Source organism: Neophocaena asiaeorientalis, unplaced genomic scaffold (genome assembly GCF_003031525.2).
Source record: "Neophocaena asiaeorientalis asiaeorientalis breed wild unplaced genomic scaffold, Neophocaena_asiaeorientalis_V1.1 scaffold1, whole genome shotgun sequence".
NCBI classification, from domain to species: Eukaryota; Metazoa; Chordata; class Mammalia; order Artiodactyla; family Phocoenidae; genus Neophocaena; species Neophocaena asiaeorientalis.
This window is the reverse complement of record NW_020171981.1, coordinates 1,289,490-1,304,580: the sequence shown is the minus strand read 5'-3', so window position 1 is coordinate 1,304,580 and position 15,091 is coordinate 1,289,490. Positions and strand designations below refer to the sequence as shown.

The window sequence follows — 15,091 nt, the reverse complement described above, 5'->3', positions numbered from 1 at the left end:
TCAAGCCTGAGTCTTCTCTACCCAGCTCTGAGCTGTCTCCCTTCGATGTCGAAGGCTTCAGGCACCGCCTGTCACAGTGTGCCCAAGGAGCCCTGCTCCTCTGATCTGTGGTCAGAGTGTGCCAGCACCCACAGTGCCCCAGTGGCACTGGCAGAAGCAAATAGTGGACCATGGGGCAGCCAGATCACCTACGACTGGGCAGCAAGGGTAAGAAGACCATTCAAAAAGCCCAATAGGGGATTTCCCTGGTGGCGCAGTGGTTGGGAGTCCACCTGCCGATGCAGGGACACGGGTTCGTGCCCCAGTCCGGGGAGATCCCCCATGCCACGGAGCAGCTGGGCCCGTCTGTGTCTTAAACTTTTTAGACTCCTACCCACAACCCACCCAGAACAAGGGAGACTCACACTGATCTCATTCCCCTCAACACTCGTGCTTTTTCCTTGTAACAAAGAATTTGTTCAAGCAACAAATCACTCAGGATTCCCGGCCCCTCCCTGAACAGCAGGGTTACTACATACTCTGTGTCAAACAACCACATCAAAACTCCTACCAGATCTCCTGCCAGCTGATGCTAGATTTTAGTACAGACAGGCAGGAACAGGTCCACAAAGTTGAAGGAAGCATTATGGCAGGGGAAAAAGAATTTCGAGCCGCCGATTTAATGTGTCCAAAGAATCAGAGAAAGGTCTTGCTTATTTGGTTTTGATGGTAGAAAACTAAAGGCGGTTTGCAAAGCTGCTGAGGGTAGGGTTGCCAGATTTAGCAAATAAACATACACGCAACATTTGGGACATATGTATACTAAAAGCTTATTCATGTGTATTTGCGACTCCAATTTAACTAGGCGTCCTGCATTTTCTCTGGTAATCCTCACTAAGGAGCATCACTGTTGGAGAACTTTGGCCAAACAAGACACAGCTGTTCCTCCCCTCCTTCCCCTGTGACTTGTCACCGTGACTGGCTGGTCTCAGGAACAGGTATAATGGGCTTCCCTTGGGAAATCGCGACTTTCCATCCTTTGTCCCCTGATCTCAGTGGCTGCCGTTTTTGCCCCCACAGGCCCTGTGAGCAGTATTCAGAATAGCGCTAAGGTGTCCTTTCTGTCTCCTGGACACCTCAGTGACGTTCCACCCCAACGGTAGCTGCCTTCAGCGGGGTGACTCAGTCCTTCCTCGGCAAGATTTGGCAAGTCCCTCTCGCCTCCATTTCCTGGTCCCCCGGCCTGTGCCCCCAACTTGCGCCTACCCCCTGCTGTCGCCAGGCCTCACCAGCCTCAGGGCAGTCTGAGTGCACACACTAATTGACCATGGAGGTCTTCCCCACTCCTTGGCTGCCCCTCTACAGGGCCCAGAGCCTGTGCTAGGGGGCTCAGGAGAGCAACGAGGTGACCATGGCCCTTGGCTTCTCCCAAGACTCTAGGGCTCTGCCAGGTTCCTGAGCATCGAGTTTCTCAATGTGCTGCTCCGTCGACGGTCCTGAATCCCCACTGGGCCAGGACCTGACTCTAATTAGGCCTTGAAACTCCCCCTTTGCCAGGCCCAGAATCACCCTGGAGCCCTCATCTCCCCCGAAATATAAAGGTACTATCTCTCGCCCTGGGGTATGGTTTTGGCAATTGTCCAGGGCTGCAGGATTCTGCCCCAGACTGTTCTTGCCATTGGGGTGGCCCAGAGAGCTGCCCTGAGCCCAATCGTAAGCCGTACCTCTCCAGTTCTCTCACACCAAGCTCCACGCTCGGCATCCTAGGGCCACTTCCGTCTCGCCTACAGGCCAGCTCTTCCTGCACAGCTGCACTGGCTGACCGCTCCTGTCTGTCTGGAAGAGTCCAGGATCCCCTGCTCTGGTCCACTCGGTTGCTAACTACCCCCCCCACACCCAGCTTTTATGGAGAATTCCAGAGCTGTCACTGCTCTCCCTGATGTCCTTAGAGAACCTGTGGTTTGTGGGAGACGCACAGACCCGCTGGGAGAAGAAGCTGGTGCCTCAGTCTCCCGTGTCCCCTTGATTCAGGTACCACTTAACTGGACCACAGAACAAGTTCCCCAAACACCCTGTTTGATTGGATTCCATCATCTGCATTTACAGGGGCTGGTGTTGCAGTCGACCTCACTCGCTTCCTGCTAACGACATTTTGTCTGCAAAACAGACTATGGGCTCCAGGCAGTAATTAACCAGGATTTATACTGGGGGTTCTACTTTCAAACTCACCTGAGATGAGTTGGATGAAAGAAGCCACAGAGTTATTATGGCTGTTCATCAAAATGGGCCAGAAAGAGTGAATACCAGCTCCTTGCCAACTCCCCCAAATCCCCACCCCCTCCAACAGGTGCCCGCCCACCTGCTCCCTCCCAAGCGCTGCAGGAGAGTGGAGAGGCTGATGTGCTCAGCTCTTTGAGAGCCCCCAAGGACAAGCTGTTCAGAAGGATGCGGCCTGCATACCCTGCTCCTCTCCAGCCCCCAACAGCTCCAGGAACACCATCTAACAGGGGGCAGGTCCCAGCCACCCCGAGATGCACTGTCCCGGGCCAGGAGGGAAGAAGGGCACAGCCACTGACATGGGGAAGCTGGGACAGTACGTGGACCACAGCCCTCCTGTGACATCTCTTCTTCTCTTCCCTCAAGTGAGATTCCCCTTACTAGGAAGCCCCAGTCACCCTCATCATACTCAGGGTCTTCTGTGGACCCTCGAGGCTGCTCCCCAAAACAGAGGGACAACAGGCACCCGAGGGGTCTCGGGGCTGCAACCCCGCCCTTAACCATGGCCTGCTGCCCAGCTGCCCCACTCAAGGCTGGGGACTGGACAGGGTCTCATGTCGGGACCAGGTTTAGTACCCTGTCCCTCCACTCCATGTCACACAGCAAGTGGCTAAAATGCCACTGACATGCTTTCTGGAGTGAGCCCGCCCCCTGCAGGGCCCAGGCAGGACACACAACCCCATTAGGGAAAGCAGAGGTGCACTGGTCCATCCACCCAGGGCGGAGCCTTTGGGAGAGGGAGGCACCTCATGCCTGGCGTGTGAGGAAGAGGCTGACTGTGCAGCCAGGAGTCACACAGCAATCAGCCACCTTTGTGCAGCACTGCCGGGAGGAGGCACATCCCTCCCAAGCCCTGAGGCACTGGGATGCTATGGGCACATTCCACGGTGACGACTTTGTCCCCTAAGCATTGGGGCTTAAGTGAGAGCCCACTTCTGCAGCAGATTCCAGAGCTGAAACTTTGGCTTTGACCGAGGGCCAGCCACAGTCCTGGAAAGCGCGTTGGAATGTGGGTCCCGGCTCTCCTGCCGGGCAGGTCTCTCAACCAGTCTGAGCCTCAATCTTCAGATGTGTAAAATGGGTGCAACAGTGCCAACTCGGGGTTGTTGTAAAGATGAGATGAAATAAAGAATAAAAAAGAGCCCTAGGGGGCTTCCCTGGTGGCGCAGTGGTTGAGAGTCCACCTGCCAATGCAGGGGACGTGGGTTAGTGCCCCAGTACGGAAGGATCCCACATGCTGCGGAGCGGCTGGGCCCGTGAACCATGGCCGCTGAGTCTGCGCGTCCGGAGCCTGTGCTCCGCAACGGGAGAGGCCACAACAGTGGGAGGCCCGCGTTCCGCAAAAAGAAAAAAAAAAAGAGCCCTAGGGCTTCCCTGGTGGCGCAGTGGTTGAGAGTCCACCTGCCAATGCAGGGGACGTGGGTTAGTGCCCCAGTACGGAAGGATCCCACATGCTGCGGAGCGGCTGGGCCCGTGAACCATGGCCGCTGAGTCTGCGCGTCCGGAGCCTGTGCTCCGCAACGGGAGAGGCCACAACAGTGGGAGGCCCGCGTACCGCAAAAAAAAAAAAAAAAAAAGAGCCCTAGACAAATACTGAACACGTTACTTTCCCCTTTATTAGCAAACCCTCTATTTTGGCATTTTTGCATTAACTGGCAACCATTGACATAGAGGTTAGTCAGCCTCCATGGACAGGGCTGTTCCTCACAGCCCTGGGAAGCAGGGGTGTTGAGCCTGGGGGAGGGGTGGGGCACGTGGGCACCTGGCCAACCCCACGGAGGGACAGTATTGACCAAGCAGGACTGATAAAGCCGCCCTCCCTTGAATGGTCGCCCCGTGCAGATGACTGAGGGGATGAAAATAGTCCTGGATAGAAAGAGTAGATTACCCTCCCGTCCCCCAAGCCTCTCCCACATCTCAGACCAGAGCCCTGAGGTCACCACCCCTGTCCAGCTCAGGAAGTCTCCCGGATTAGCTTTGAGAGAAACACCCACCCCCACCCCCGACCCCAGGGTCCCCTCCAGGCCTCCTCGGGATTCCTGATAGGGCCACAGAGACCCTCGGGCAGAACACAGCTTCTCGGGTATCCTCCCCGGGGTCTGGGTGAAAGGGTCCCAGGCCAGAGCCCCTCCCAGGCCCGGGGTGCAGCCCATTTCACTGCTCCACATGGGCAACTAACCCCACACACCACCAAGCCCCCCAGCACTGGCTCAGAAAAGGAGGGGCCTGCTCCCTACACAGCCTTGGCCTGGGTCTCGGGAAGAGGGGCTGCTCCAAGCCCAGAAAGGCCTGGGAGGGCCATGCACCAGCCCTGGGGCTCAGCTCTCAGGACCTCCTCCAGCCCAGTCCCCTCCCTCACGTCTACAGGACAGTGTGCCTGTCTACCTCTTTCATTACCCAGAGTTTGTCTTCCTTGTCAGCTCTCATTGCTCCATCCAACACATTTACTGAGCTCTTTTAACAGCCTAGTTAGGAGGATGGTGATGAGGACAAAAACGATCCCTGCCCTGAAGGTAAAAGGACAACAAAGCTTAATTTACTGAGCACTTAATACGAGCCTGGACTGTTCTAAGCATTTGACTTTCATAACTTCCGAGGGAGGTGGTACTTAGCAGGTAGGAAAGTGAGCCCACAGGGTTCAGTGGTTTGGCCAGCGTTACAGATGGAATCAGTGGCAGAGATGGGACACACGACAGGATAGCGCGGCTCCAGAGCCTGTGGCCATCCCGCCCGGCCCTCCAATAATGGCCATGACGGCCATCAGTACAGGGGGCCTCGAGGACAGACCGGGGAGGGTGGAAGTGGTAGGGAAAGAGCAGAGATCTGTGGCAGAATGTGAACCCTGAACTGAGCTTTGAAGATGGCAATAATTTATTGTTGCGGGTGTCACCTCCTACCGCCCGCCAGTCTGTGAACTCCCTAAAGAGAGAGGCTGAGTTTTTGCACATCTCTTTCTCTCCAGGATCCAATATAGTGTCTGATACACGGTGCACTCAATTAACAGCTACTGATGAAATAGATTAACAAAAACAGTAACCGGGTTTGGGAGTGGAGGTCATGTCCTCTTTGTCTTTGATCTCTGAGCTCCTGGCACAGCTCTGGGCATGTGGATGACAACTGAGCCGCACCTCGTTCCTCAGTGGGGGTGGGATCTGGGATGAGTGGACGGTGACACCTTTCCCCTGGCTTAGCACGATGGGCGGTTCACTTCTGAGCGACCACCGTGGACTAAACCAACTGCCCAGTGCCCAGGCAGGCTTGGGGTGGAGAAGGATGAAGGAGGGCAGTGACGATGCGGACAGGGGGGTGGGAGGGGGAGGGGAAATGAGGAAGGGGCAGGGAATGGGCAAGAGTGGCAGAACCCCCCTACCCTCTGGCCTACTACCCTGTGATAAAACTCAGATGGCATCCGAGGGGCACTCCCCCAGTTCATTCACTGGTGTCTCCCCTCAATAAGCACTGGCTGAGCCCCAGCAGTTGGCTGGACACAGCCCGGCTCCCTCAGTACACACAGTCTACGGTCAATACCTGGGCAGGAGGGCACAGGTGTGCCAACACCTGAGTGCACCCCACTCTCTCCGGGTGCCACAGAGGAGGGGGTGTCCATCTCATTCGGAGGGTTGAATAAAAATCTGGTGGTCTCCAATAAAACAAAAGCATAGGAGAGGAAGCTAGAGGAAGCTCAGATCAAACGGAGGTCACTCATTGAACAGGGGCCTGAGGGGTCCAGCCATGTGGCTGGCTCACTGAGAACAGTTTGGAGTTGCAGGACCTCTGGGTGGGCGGGGAGAAGCCAGTGTAGAATTAGGGCCAGAGAGAGGCCGGAAGTAGCCAGACCCCGGTGACCTCTTGGCTGGTGAGGAGTCTGGACTTTCCTCAGTGGCCTGTGGGGAGCTTTTGCAGCATCTCTAAGCCGGGAGGACTTTCCGTTTCCAGCAATGGCCCTGGCTGGCGTGTGAAGCACGGATAAAGGGGAAGCTCAAACTGGAGGCAGGGAGGCCAGGGAGGCCACAGAGGCCGTGGCAACCTGCCCAGCAAGTTAAGACACTGAGGACATGAGCGTCCACAGGATGGACTTGTGAGGGGGGTGAAGGAGAGACAGAACCAAGAGGAACCAAGGCTCCTGGCTTGGATTCCTGGGTCCTCTGGGATGGAGGACCAGGAAGGCCCAGATCTGGGAGAAGGAGGGATGCTCCTTCAGGTGAGTGGATCTGAGGAGGTGATGGCCGGCTCATCTGGGCATGTGAGACTGGAACAGAGGAGAGCGACCTCGATGGAGAGTCATCAGGACATACTGGTAATTGTGACCGTGGATATGTCCCAGATGGCCCAAGGAGGGGCGGGGCGAAGAAGCAAAAGAGAAGACTGCCTACGTCAGAATCCAGGGGACCCGTCCCCATGAGGAGTAAGCAGAGTCAGAGGAGGCTGCACGTGTAAGCTGGGATGTCCAGAGAAGCAGGGGGAACAGGGGTCCAGAGGAGAGGCGGGGAGGAGGGTCACCATCAGCCCAGGCTGAGGTCACTCCTTGAGTCGTGCATCTGGTCACTGAGTGGCTTGGAATGGCAGGACCTTGGGGCAAGCAGAGGGGTGGGGGGACTGCAGGTGAGGGCGCCCAAAGGAAGCTGTCTCCGCAGAAAGCAGGAAGGCAGTAGCTGGGGCTGGAGTAATTGTCCTAGGTCTCTTTCTCCCCACACCAGCTCTGCACTAGCCCCTTGCATTCTGCCGCAAGCCCTCTGTACCTCTTTCCCGCATGTCCATGTTTGCAGGGCGCCATCACCCGTGAGCCACCTGTGGCCCTGTGTTTGTCATTATCGACCCTGTGGCTGACGGTCGGCCCGGGTGCCTTGTGTCCCTCCCATCTGGGAGCTCTCTGGGCCGGGCCTCATCAGGGTGGGCCGTTCAGCCCGATCTCACCCGCCCACCTCCCCACACCGCCCCCAGTCAGGGCCTTGGCAGGTGCCACCCTGAAAAACCAAGCCAGAATCAAAAATACATTTGCAAGAAAGTGGGAAACTTTATTGAATTAGCTTTTCTTTTTAGTAGAGAAGCTGAGGAATCAGAAGAGGCAGGTCAGGGGGAAGAGGAAGCAGACCCAGAGAGAAGGGCGGGAAGTGGCTGCCCTTGGGAGGGTGCGGGCTGAGAGCGGAGTGGCCGAGCCTCGGGTCCTGCAGTCCCTCCTTTGCTCCTGCAGGGAACCGTCAGCTCTCTCCTCTGGGCACTGAAGACAGAGCGAGGGGCTGCCAGGCAGATTTAAGGCCTATTTTTTTCTGAAACACGGCGAATGGAGGTGGTGCCACTAATAGAGATGGTGCTGCCTTGGCTGCTGGTGGTTCCTGGGCAATGGAAGAGGCAAAAGAACTTCAGGCTGGAGAAGACCCAGCTCAGGCCAGCTCAGGCCCCCCAAGAGGGCCCCAAACCCCTAGTCAGTCTGGTGGCGTGGTGGGTAGTTGATGGGGACTCTGTGTTATTGTCTGGGGGACTGCCTCCATGACAGCCCTGTCTGTGGGGCTGTGGGGACAGAGCCACCTATTTTGAAAGGAAAACAGAGGAGCAGGTGACCACTTCTGCTCCAGTACCATTCCCCGCTCCCTGCACTGGGGAACCCAGCGCTGCCGCCCAGCCCGCCCACAGGGCCATAAGCAGGAGTCTCACCACCTCTCCCACTAGGTTATTTCCTTACCTCCTGGGGGGAAGCCGGGAAGCCTGGGAGAAAGGAGAGAGGCAGCCATGAGCGGAAGGCAACTGCGGACAGCCGCCTACTGTCCTCAGATCATGACTTTGAGCCCCTGAGTTGGGCTCTTTTCCCAGCTGTGCCCCCAGCCCACAGAACAGCAGCATCAGGCGACTCCCAGGCCCGTGCTGTCTGTCTGTGAAGCCTCAGGAGGAGATATTATTAGGCATTCGCTGGGTGTTTTGTCCTCCCTGTGCTGCACTCGACCCCTTACCCCTCCCTTGATCCCACAAGGATGGCCTGACCCCTGCAGATAGTCTGAAGTTAAATCTCTATTCTAACAGCTCTGCTGGGCTGCCCCGAATCCAAGCTAATACTTTTCCAATATGAGATATCTTCTCCATAGTCCCTAGTCCTGCCAGTCTAACCTGGAGGCCCGAATTAAAAAGTTAACGGAGATGCCCCTACGGTCTGATGCCAGAAGACAAGAAGGAAGCGCTGGTCCTGGATCCTGGTCCAGGCTGTTGAAGCTCAGACAGGTGTCCTTTCCTCCCAGACACAAGGGCCTGACAGCCCAGGGTCCTGCAGTCAATTTCCCACATGACCTACTTGGTGTCCTGGCCCTCCAGCAGGCTGCGGTAGGTGGCGATCTCCTGCTCCAGCCGTGCCTTGATATCCAGCAGCATCTTGTACTCCTGGTTCTGGCACTCCATCTCACTGCGGAGCTCGCTCAGCTGGGCCTCGATGCTGCTGATGAAGCCCTGGATCTGCTGCAGCTGCAGGGCGTAGCGGCACTCGGTCTCCGCCAGCGTGTTCTCCAGCCCGGCTTTCTGGTGGGGCAGCAGAGGAGAAGGTCAGAGGGGAGCCGGGCCAGGGGGAGGGGCCTAGAGGGGGCAGCCGCTGGGCAGGGGCAGCAGGTGTACCATGCTCAGCTGGGACTGCAGCTCAATCTCCAGACCCTGGAGCGTACGCCTGAGCTCCGTGATCTCCGTCTTACTGGTCTGGATAATGGCAGTGCTGGAAGACACCTCCTTGGTCAGCTCTTCACTCTGGAATTCAAGTAGGACCAAGGTGACGGAAGAGCCCATCTGGAGGGTCCGAGCACCCCGTGGCTCAGCGAGGTTAGAGGGCCAGGTACCTTGCTGTTGAACCATTCCTCGACATCCCGGCGGTTCTTCTCCGCCATGGCCTCGTACTGCTCCCTCATCTCCGCCAGCACGCGGCTTAGGTCATTGCCTGGGGTGGCGTCCATCTCCACATTGACCTGACCGATCACCTGGTTTCTGAGCTCCTTCATCTCCTGTAGGGATGGAAAAGGAAGATGCATGAAGCTCCTCAGCCTGGCCCGCCTCGGCTCTGAATGCTACTGGAATGTTCTGGAAAGTGCTTCCAGGTCCCACAGTGGAGGGCTGAGCCTGGCTGTGGCAGAGGGCTCCCCGTCATCACTGAAGGTGATTCAGCCATGGCAAGCACAGCCCACCTCTCACCTCCTCGTGGTTCTTCTTCAGGTAGGCCAGCTCCTCGTTCAGGCTCTCGATCTGCATCTCCAGGTCGGTCTTCATCAGGGTCAGTTCGTCCAGCACCCTGCGTAGGCCGTTGATGTCGGCCTCCACGCTCTGGCGCAGGGCCAGCTCGTTCTCATACCTAAAGGATTTTTAAATTGAAAAAACAACATAGAGGGCTTCCCTGGTGGCGCAGTGGTTGAGAGTCCGCCTGCCGATGCAGGGGACACGGGTTTGTGCCCTGGTCCGGGAAGATCCCACATGCCGCGGAGCGGCTGGACCCGTGAGCCATGGCCGCTGAGCCTGCGCGTCCGGAGCCTGTGCTCCGCAACGGGAGACGCCACAGCAGTGAGAGGCCCGTGTACCGCGAAAAAAAGAAAAAAAACACATAGGAATGGTATTAGGAGTTTGGGTTTTTGAGCACAAGTCACTCATTCTCCTTACTTAGCCCTGCAATAAACTTTTCTCTGCTCCAATAAAAAAAGGAAGGAAGGAAGGCAGGGAGGGAGGGAGGAAGGAAGGAAGGAAGAAATGGTATTAGACACTCCACTACCCCTGCATTGGACTCTGCTACTTCCGCAAGACCTTCACTCCTGGGATGCTCTGGTTACATTGTTCAGAGGAGAATTTGTCTAAAACTATAACTGCTGGGAAAGGGGAATGAGGGAAATAAACTCACTTGAGCCTGAAGTCGTCGGCAGCCAGCCTGGAGTTGTCAATCTCCAGAATGATCCGGTTGTTGTCAATGGTGGCCGCCAAGATCTGCAAAATACAGAAGGTAACCAACCGCTGGAGGGCCCACAAGCTTGGGGAGCAGGACTGAAAAAACACGGGCAGGACGGGTGGCCATCAGACTCTGCCTCTTCTCTGCCCCTGCGAGCTGGGACAGGGCACTTCTCTCTGGGCCTCAGTTCCTCTTCTGTAAAGTGAGAGACAGGACAACGGGTCCCCTTGGTTTGTCCTGTCACTCCATCATTCTATGTCTGGTCATGGTGGGAAAGATCGGGATGTACATTTCAGGGGAACGACCCCACCAAGAACATCTGTGGTTAGTCACATCTCTGCAGCGTCAGACTGGCAACCTTTCGTGGCCGCTGTCTTGAGGGCCTTTCTTCTCCTTAAGATCAGGACAGAATCAGCCTGGCCCCCCACAGTTCATAATAACATCACCGGAGCTGGCCTCCCCTCTGAGCAGGGTGGAATTCCAACAAATATTCCCATCCATTTGAATTTCTCTTCTAAACTTTTGTTAGACATTTAAACCAAAGCATTTAGAATCCACCCCACATAGCTGGGACTCAGCCCAGGCAGATGGATTTCTGTTCCAACAAGCTGACATCACAACGTGATGGACAGGCCTTAACGGAGAGAATCTCAGCTTAGCACTGCCTAAGCCTCTGCCTGCATCTCCCCTACCTGGTCGCTGCCAATTGAGAATGCCAGTTTAAAGGAGGCCCCTAGAAAATAGTGTTCCCAAACCAATGAATGAACATGCACTCCTTTCTCTGTTGGTTTTAGCCATTCTTAGTGGCTTTGAAAACTTCCAAATAACCCAGCACAGCTTCCGAATGACCCAGTGGGTTAGGATTATAGAGATCAAGTCAGTAATAACATAACTGGAAAGCAGTAAAAAATGTTGCCATGAGTAAGAACAGTAAAAATGAATAATGGGAGAGAACGCGTAGCCTGAGAAAACCCATCAGGAAAAGAGATGCAGTAAAAGACTAGATTTTCCCCCAGAGAAAGGGTAAGAATTCTGCCCACACTGCATCTTCTGGTCCCTGGGGACCCTGCTTTTCCTGGCCATTGTGTCTCTGCCCTGCTCAGAGGAACCCTCCTCGACCTGCAAGGACTCACCTTGTCCCGGAGGTCCTCGATGGTCTTGAAGTAGGAGCTGTAGTCCCGCTCCGGGCTGGTTGGGCTCTTCTTCAGATGCCAGTCACGGATCTTCACCTCCAGGTCAGCGTTGGCCTCCTCCAGGGTGTGCACCTTCTCCAGGTAGGAGGCCAGGCGGCTGTTGAGGTTCTGCATGGTGATCTTCTCGTTGCCGGAGAGGAGGCCGCCATCGCCACCACTGAGGCTGACGCCAAGGCCACCACCATATCCTCCACCGAAGTCACCAAAGCCACCACCAAAACACCCACCAAAGCTGCCACCTCCAAGGCCACCTCCAAAGCCTCCACCCAAACCACTACCAACCCCTCCACCAAAGCCGCAGCTTATGCCACCCCCAAAGCCCCCAGCTGATCCCCCAGAGCAAATCCGGGTTGAGCCGCTAGAGATACTGCGACCTCCTCCCAGCTTGCAGGAGCCACCCCCATAGCTAGCGGAGGAATTCTGCAGGAAACAGCTCATGGTGAGAGCGAGATGGGCAGAGAGCGCTGGTGCGGTAGGATCTTGGCTTGGCCTGGCCGAGGACTGTGGCTCTTCCCCAGAGTGGATGCCTTTTATACACCTTCCAGGGGGTTGGACGGTTGCCCCATCTTCTCTCCTCCCTTCCCCACCCTCTGACTGGTGCCAACTGCACGTCTGTTTCCCACAAGCTCATTACCTCTGTTCTCCAGGGTGGGTTGTGCCATGGGGGGAGGGGGCATTTTTTTTTTTCTTAATCCTTAACAAAAGTGATGATTCAGAGGGAACAGTGTTCTACTTGAGACTACCCTTTGAAAACTGAATTCTGTCTCACCTCTCCGCTTAGGGAACTCACTCCCATCGGCCCCACCCAATGTTAGAACCGGGACTGAGCTGCACCAGTCTGCCAGGGAGTCTCTGCAGAGGAAGGGTGGCTGCAAAGTGGCCCCGTGTTGTCACTTCAGCCCGCTGCCTCCCTTCTTCCTGTTTCTAAAAGGTCTGACTGGAATGTTCTGCGTCTTTCTCAGCATCTCATCTACTCCAGCGCTCCCAGCAACAATGACGAACTTTGCTTGGTCCTGTAGAATCAACGATCTTGAAGGCTTTTAGGCTGAGAAAAAAATGGCTCCAAGACCATCAGGTAAAGTCATGGCGGCGAGGGACCTTAGGGACCGTCCAACACAGTCTCCTCAGCTGGGGAAACTGAGGCATAGAAAAAGCAAGCGGCCTGCATGTTATAATAGCTAACACCCTGAGATCCCTCACCATATGCGGGCACTGGGCTAAGAAATCTATATTGACTGCCTCATTTAATCTTTGCAACAGCCCAATAAAGTGAGTACTCCTATTATCCCCATTTTACACAGGAGGAAACTGAGCCTCAAGGGCAGAGTCAGGACTGAAACCCAAGTCTGGTCCTGTCTACACTAGGCTCAATTTTTTAGGCATTTTTTCCTACAGTAAAATGGACAAACCATAAGCATCCAGCTTAATGCATTTTCACCCACGTATGAAAATTTAAGCATGTGTTTACTTGTGTAACCACCACCCAGAACATTTCTAGCACCCCATAAAGCTCATTGCACCTCTTCCCAGTCAATCGCCCCCCATACACCCCGTGCCCCTAACATACCCATAATTCCAACTCTGTCACCATAGATCAATTCGGATGTTCTCAGCCACGGGCTATTTTGCTCCCCAAGGGACATTTGATAGTGTCTGGAGACATTCTGGTTGTCACAACTGGGGGATGCTACTGGGATCTGGAGGATAAACACCAGAGATGCGGCTAAATACCCTACTTTGCACGGGACAGCCCCTGCCCCAAAGAATTCTCCAGCCCAGAAGGTCAGTAGTGTCGAGGTCAAAAAGCCCTAGGTCAGCCTGGCCCATGGGTTTAATTCCTCCATTACAGCAGCCACAGAGCCAGAAAGGAAGCCACATCCAGAAAGGAAGTCTTTCTAGCCCCCCAACCACATGACACCTGCCTCAGCTTGTGAGTGTTTGACCAAGAGGCCACACAGACGATGTGACCCAGAGCCTGGGGCCAGGGTCTCTGCCGAGGAGCCTGGGATGTGACTGAAACTCGGGGTCTGCTTAGGAAGCCAGCCGAGGAGGCCTCACCACTCAGGCTGAAAGAAAAAAGAAACGGGCCTTGAGCTGGCCTCTCAGAAGCCCGGGAGAGAAGGAGAGGTTCCGGGGCTGCGAGTGCAGGACACTGGACTCGGGCTCAAAGCCTCTACTCACCAAGGGGGCCAAGGTTGCCGTGAATGGCCTCCTGGGAGCTGCCCACCCACAGCAGCCTGAGGGGCTGGGTGGGATAGGCCAGGAGCTGGAGTGAGATGACACAGGCTTGAGGTTGTCCTGGAAGCCCCTTCGCTGATTCAGCAAGACCAGAAACGAGGGCTCGGAGTCAGGGCTTTCTTGGCCTCTGTTTTCTATGGGTAGGGAAGCGGGCCTGCGTCTCCCCCAGTGGGTGTCACTGCCAGGGAGAGAGCCGGGCCGGGCTGCGGTGCCCTAAGACCACGGGGAGGCCAGGGACTCAGGCTGACCCCTGACCCTGCCCTGCCCTCCTGCCCAAACTGATAGCTCAGCTCTCTCTCTCTGAAAACGTGTGATTCAGCCCAAAGCAGGAGCCCTCCAAGAAGGTAATTAATGGAACCTGCCAGACCTGGAATGACAATCCTCCTGGGGCTGAAGAGCAAGTTTAGCCAACGCCTCTTAGAGGAACAATAACCACAGATCCTCCAAAGCCCCACGGTGGCCAGGACATGCCTCCCTCACGGGGTCAGGGCACGGCCCCTCTGCACCCGTCCCAAGCAGGGTATGTGATGCCTTGGCATGGGAGTGCCTTCCTCTGACTCAAAGTGAACCCCAGGGCCCATGGGTCAGGGGGACATGTGCCGGTGCTACTGAAGGGAGCTAGGTAGAGACCCATCCTGTGGACCCCATTTCTCCTCTCCCAGCCCTTGTCCAAATGGGGCAGGACAGAGTGCTGGGGCTGAGGCACTGCCCACACGTCTAAAGCTTCCTTCTTTGCGTTCTGGCAAAATCACCTCTGCTATAACGTTTCCAGGGAAGGGGAGGGAAAGCCCCATTATGAGTGACCCCTGCAGAGGAAGCTGAGCTTAACAGGTTGTCACACAACAACAGGAGAGGGGTTTTATTCGCCCCATTTTATAGATGAGGCAGCTGAGGTTCAGGGAAGATAAGTCACTCGTCCAAGGTCACCATAAACTGGCGTCTGGCTCTCTCTACCCCACCAGATGGTGTCTTGGAGCCTTGCTGCAAACTCGGTGTCTGATCTCTGAGGGTTCCATTCCGTATGTGTTAAAAGATAATAAAATACCACTAGCTAACATTCGTGAATACTGTGTTAGACACTCTACATGCATGTAGAGTGGTCCTTGAAACAAGTCTGCTATCGTTATTGTATCCTTTTTCCAGATGAGGAAACGAAGGCCCAGAGAGGTTAACTACATCGCCCAAACTTGAGTATGTCAGAGCCAAGATTCAAACCTCTGGCTCTAGGGTCTGCGCCCTTAACTACTGCCTGGTCAATCCCTTTCAGGCCAGTGTTAGCGCTGTCCCATTCAGAGGGCCTTCTCTCTTGTCCTCTCCATTCTCAGGCCTCCTGTCACCCAAGACCCAGCTGGTGGATGGGCCTGCATCCCACAGTGTTTAGGCCTGTGCAGCTGTCGGTCTGATGGTCAGCCTGTCTGGCCTGATGTGAGCTCCAAAGCTTGGGGGCTCAATGCAAAATGTCAAAGCCTAAATTATCCTAGGAAATTCCCCATCCAACTCCTTCATT

The 15,091-nt window shown here is 55.6% G+C and overlaps 1 protein-coding gene across 1 annotated transcript; it reads right to left on the bottom strand.

The window, feature by feature from the left end:
- Window positions 1–8,532: 8,532 nt before the first annotated feature.
- On the bottom strand, window positions 8,533–11,784 carry LOC112398582 (keratin, type I cytoskeletal 13-like). The gene is made up of 6 exons (XM_024743242.1): window positions 11,287–11,784; window positions 10,109–10,191; window positions 9,415–9,571; window positions 9,066–9,227; window positions 8,851–8,976; window positions 8,533–8,757 (listed from the first exon to the last, which is right to left on the bottom strand). Exons 1-6 carry the CDS (start codon window positions 11,782–11,784, stop codon window positions 8,533–8,535), a joined length of 1,251 nt encoding a protein of 416 aa, XP_024599010.1.
- Between the last annotated feature and the right edge of the window lie 3,307 nt (window positions 11,785–15,091).

Excerpts from the sequence above, each read along its gene's own strand:
- LOC112398582 (XM_024743242.1), bottom strand. The coding sequence starts at position 11,784 with ATGAGCTGTTTCCTGCAGAATTCCTCCGCTAGCTATGGGGGTGGCTCC. Across the intron at positions 9,228-9,414 it reads TGAAGAAGAACCACGAGGAG|GAGATGAAGGAGCTCAGAAA; the intron begins GTGAGAGGTGGG and ends CCATCCCTACAG. Across the intron at positions 8,758-8,850 it reads TGCAGTCCCAGCTGAGCATG|AAAGCCGGGCTGGAGAACAC; the intron begins GTACACCTGCTG and ends CTGCCCCACCAG.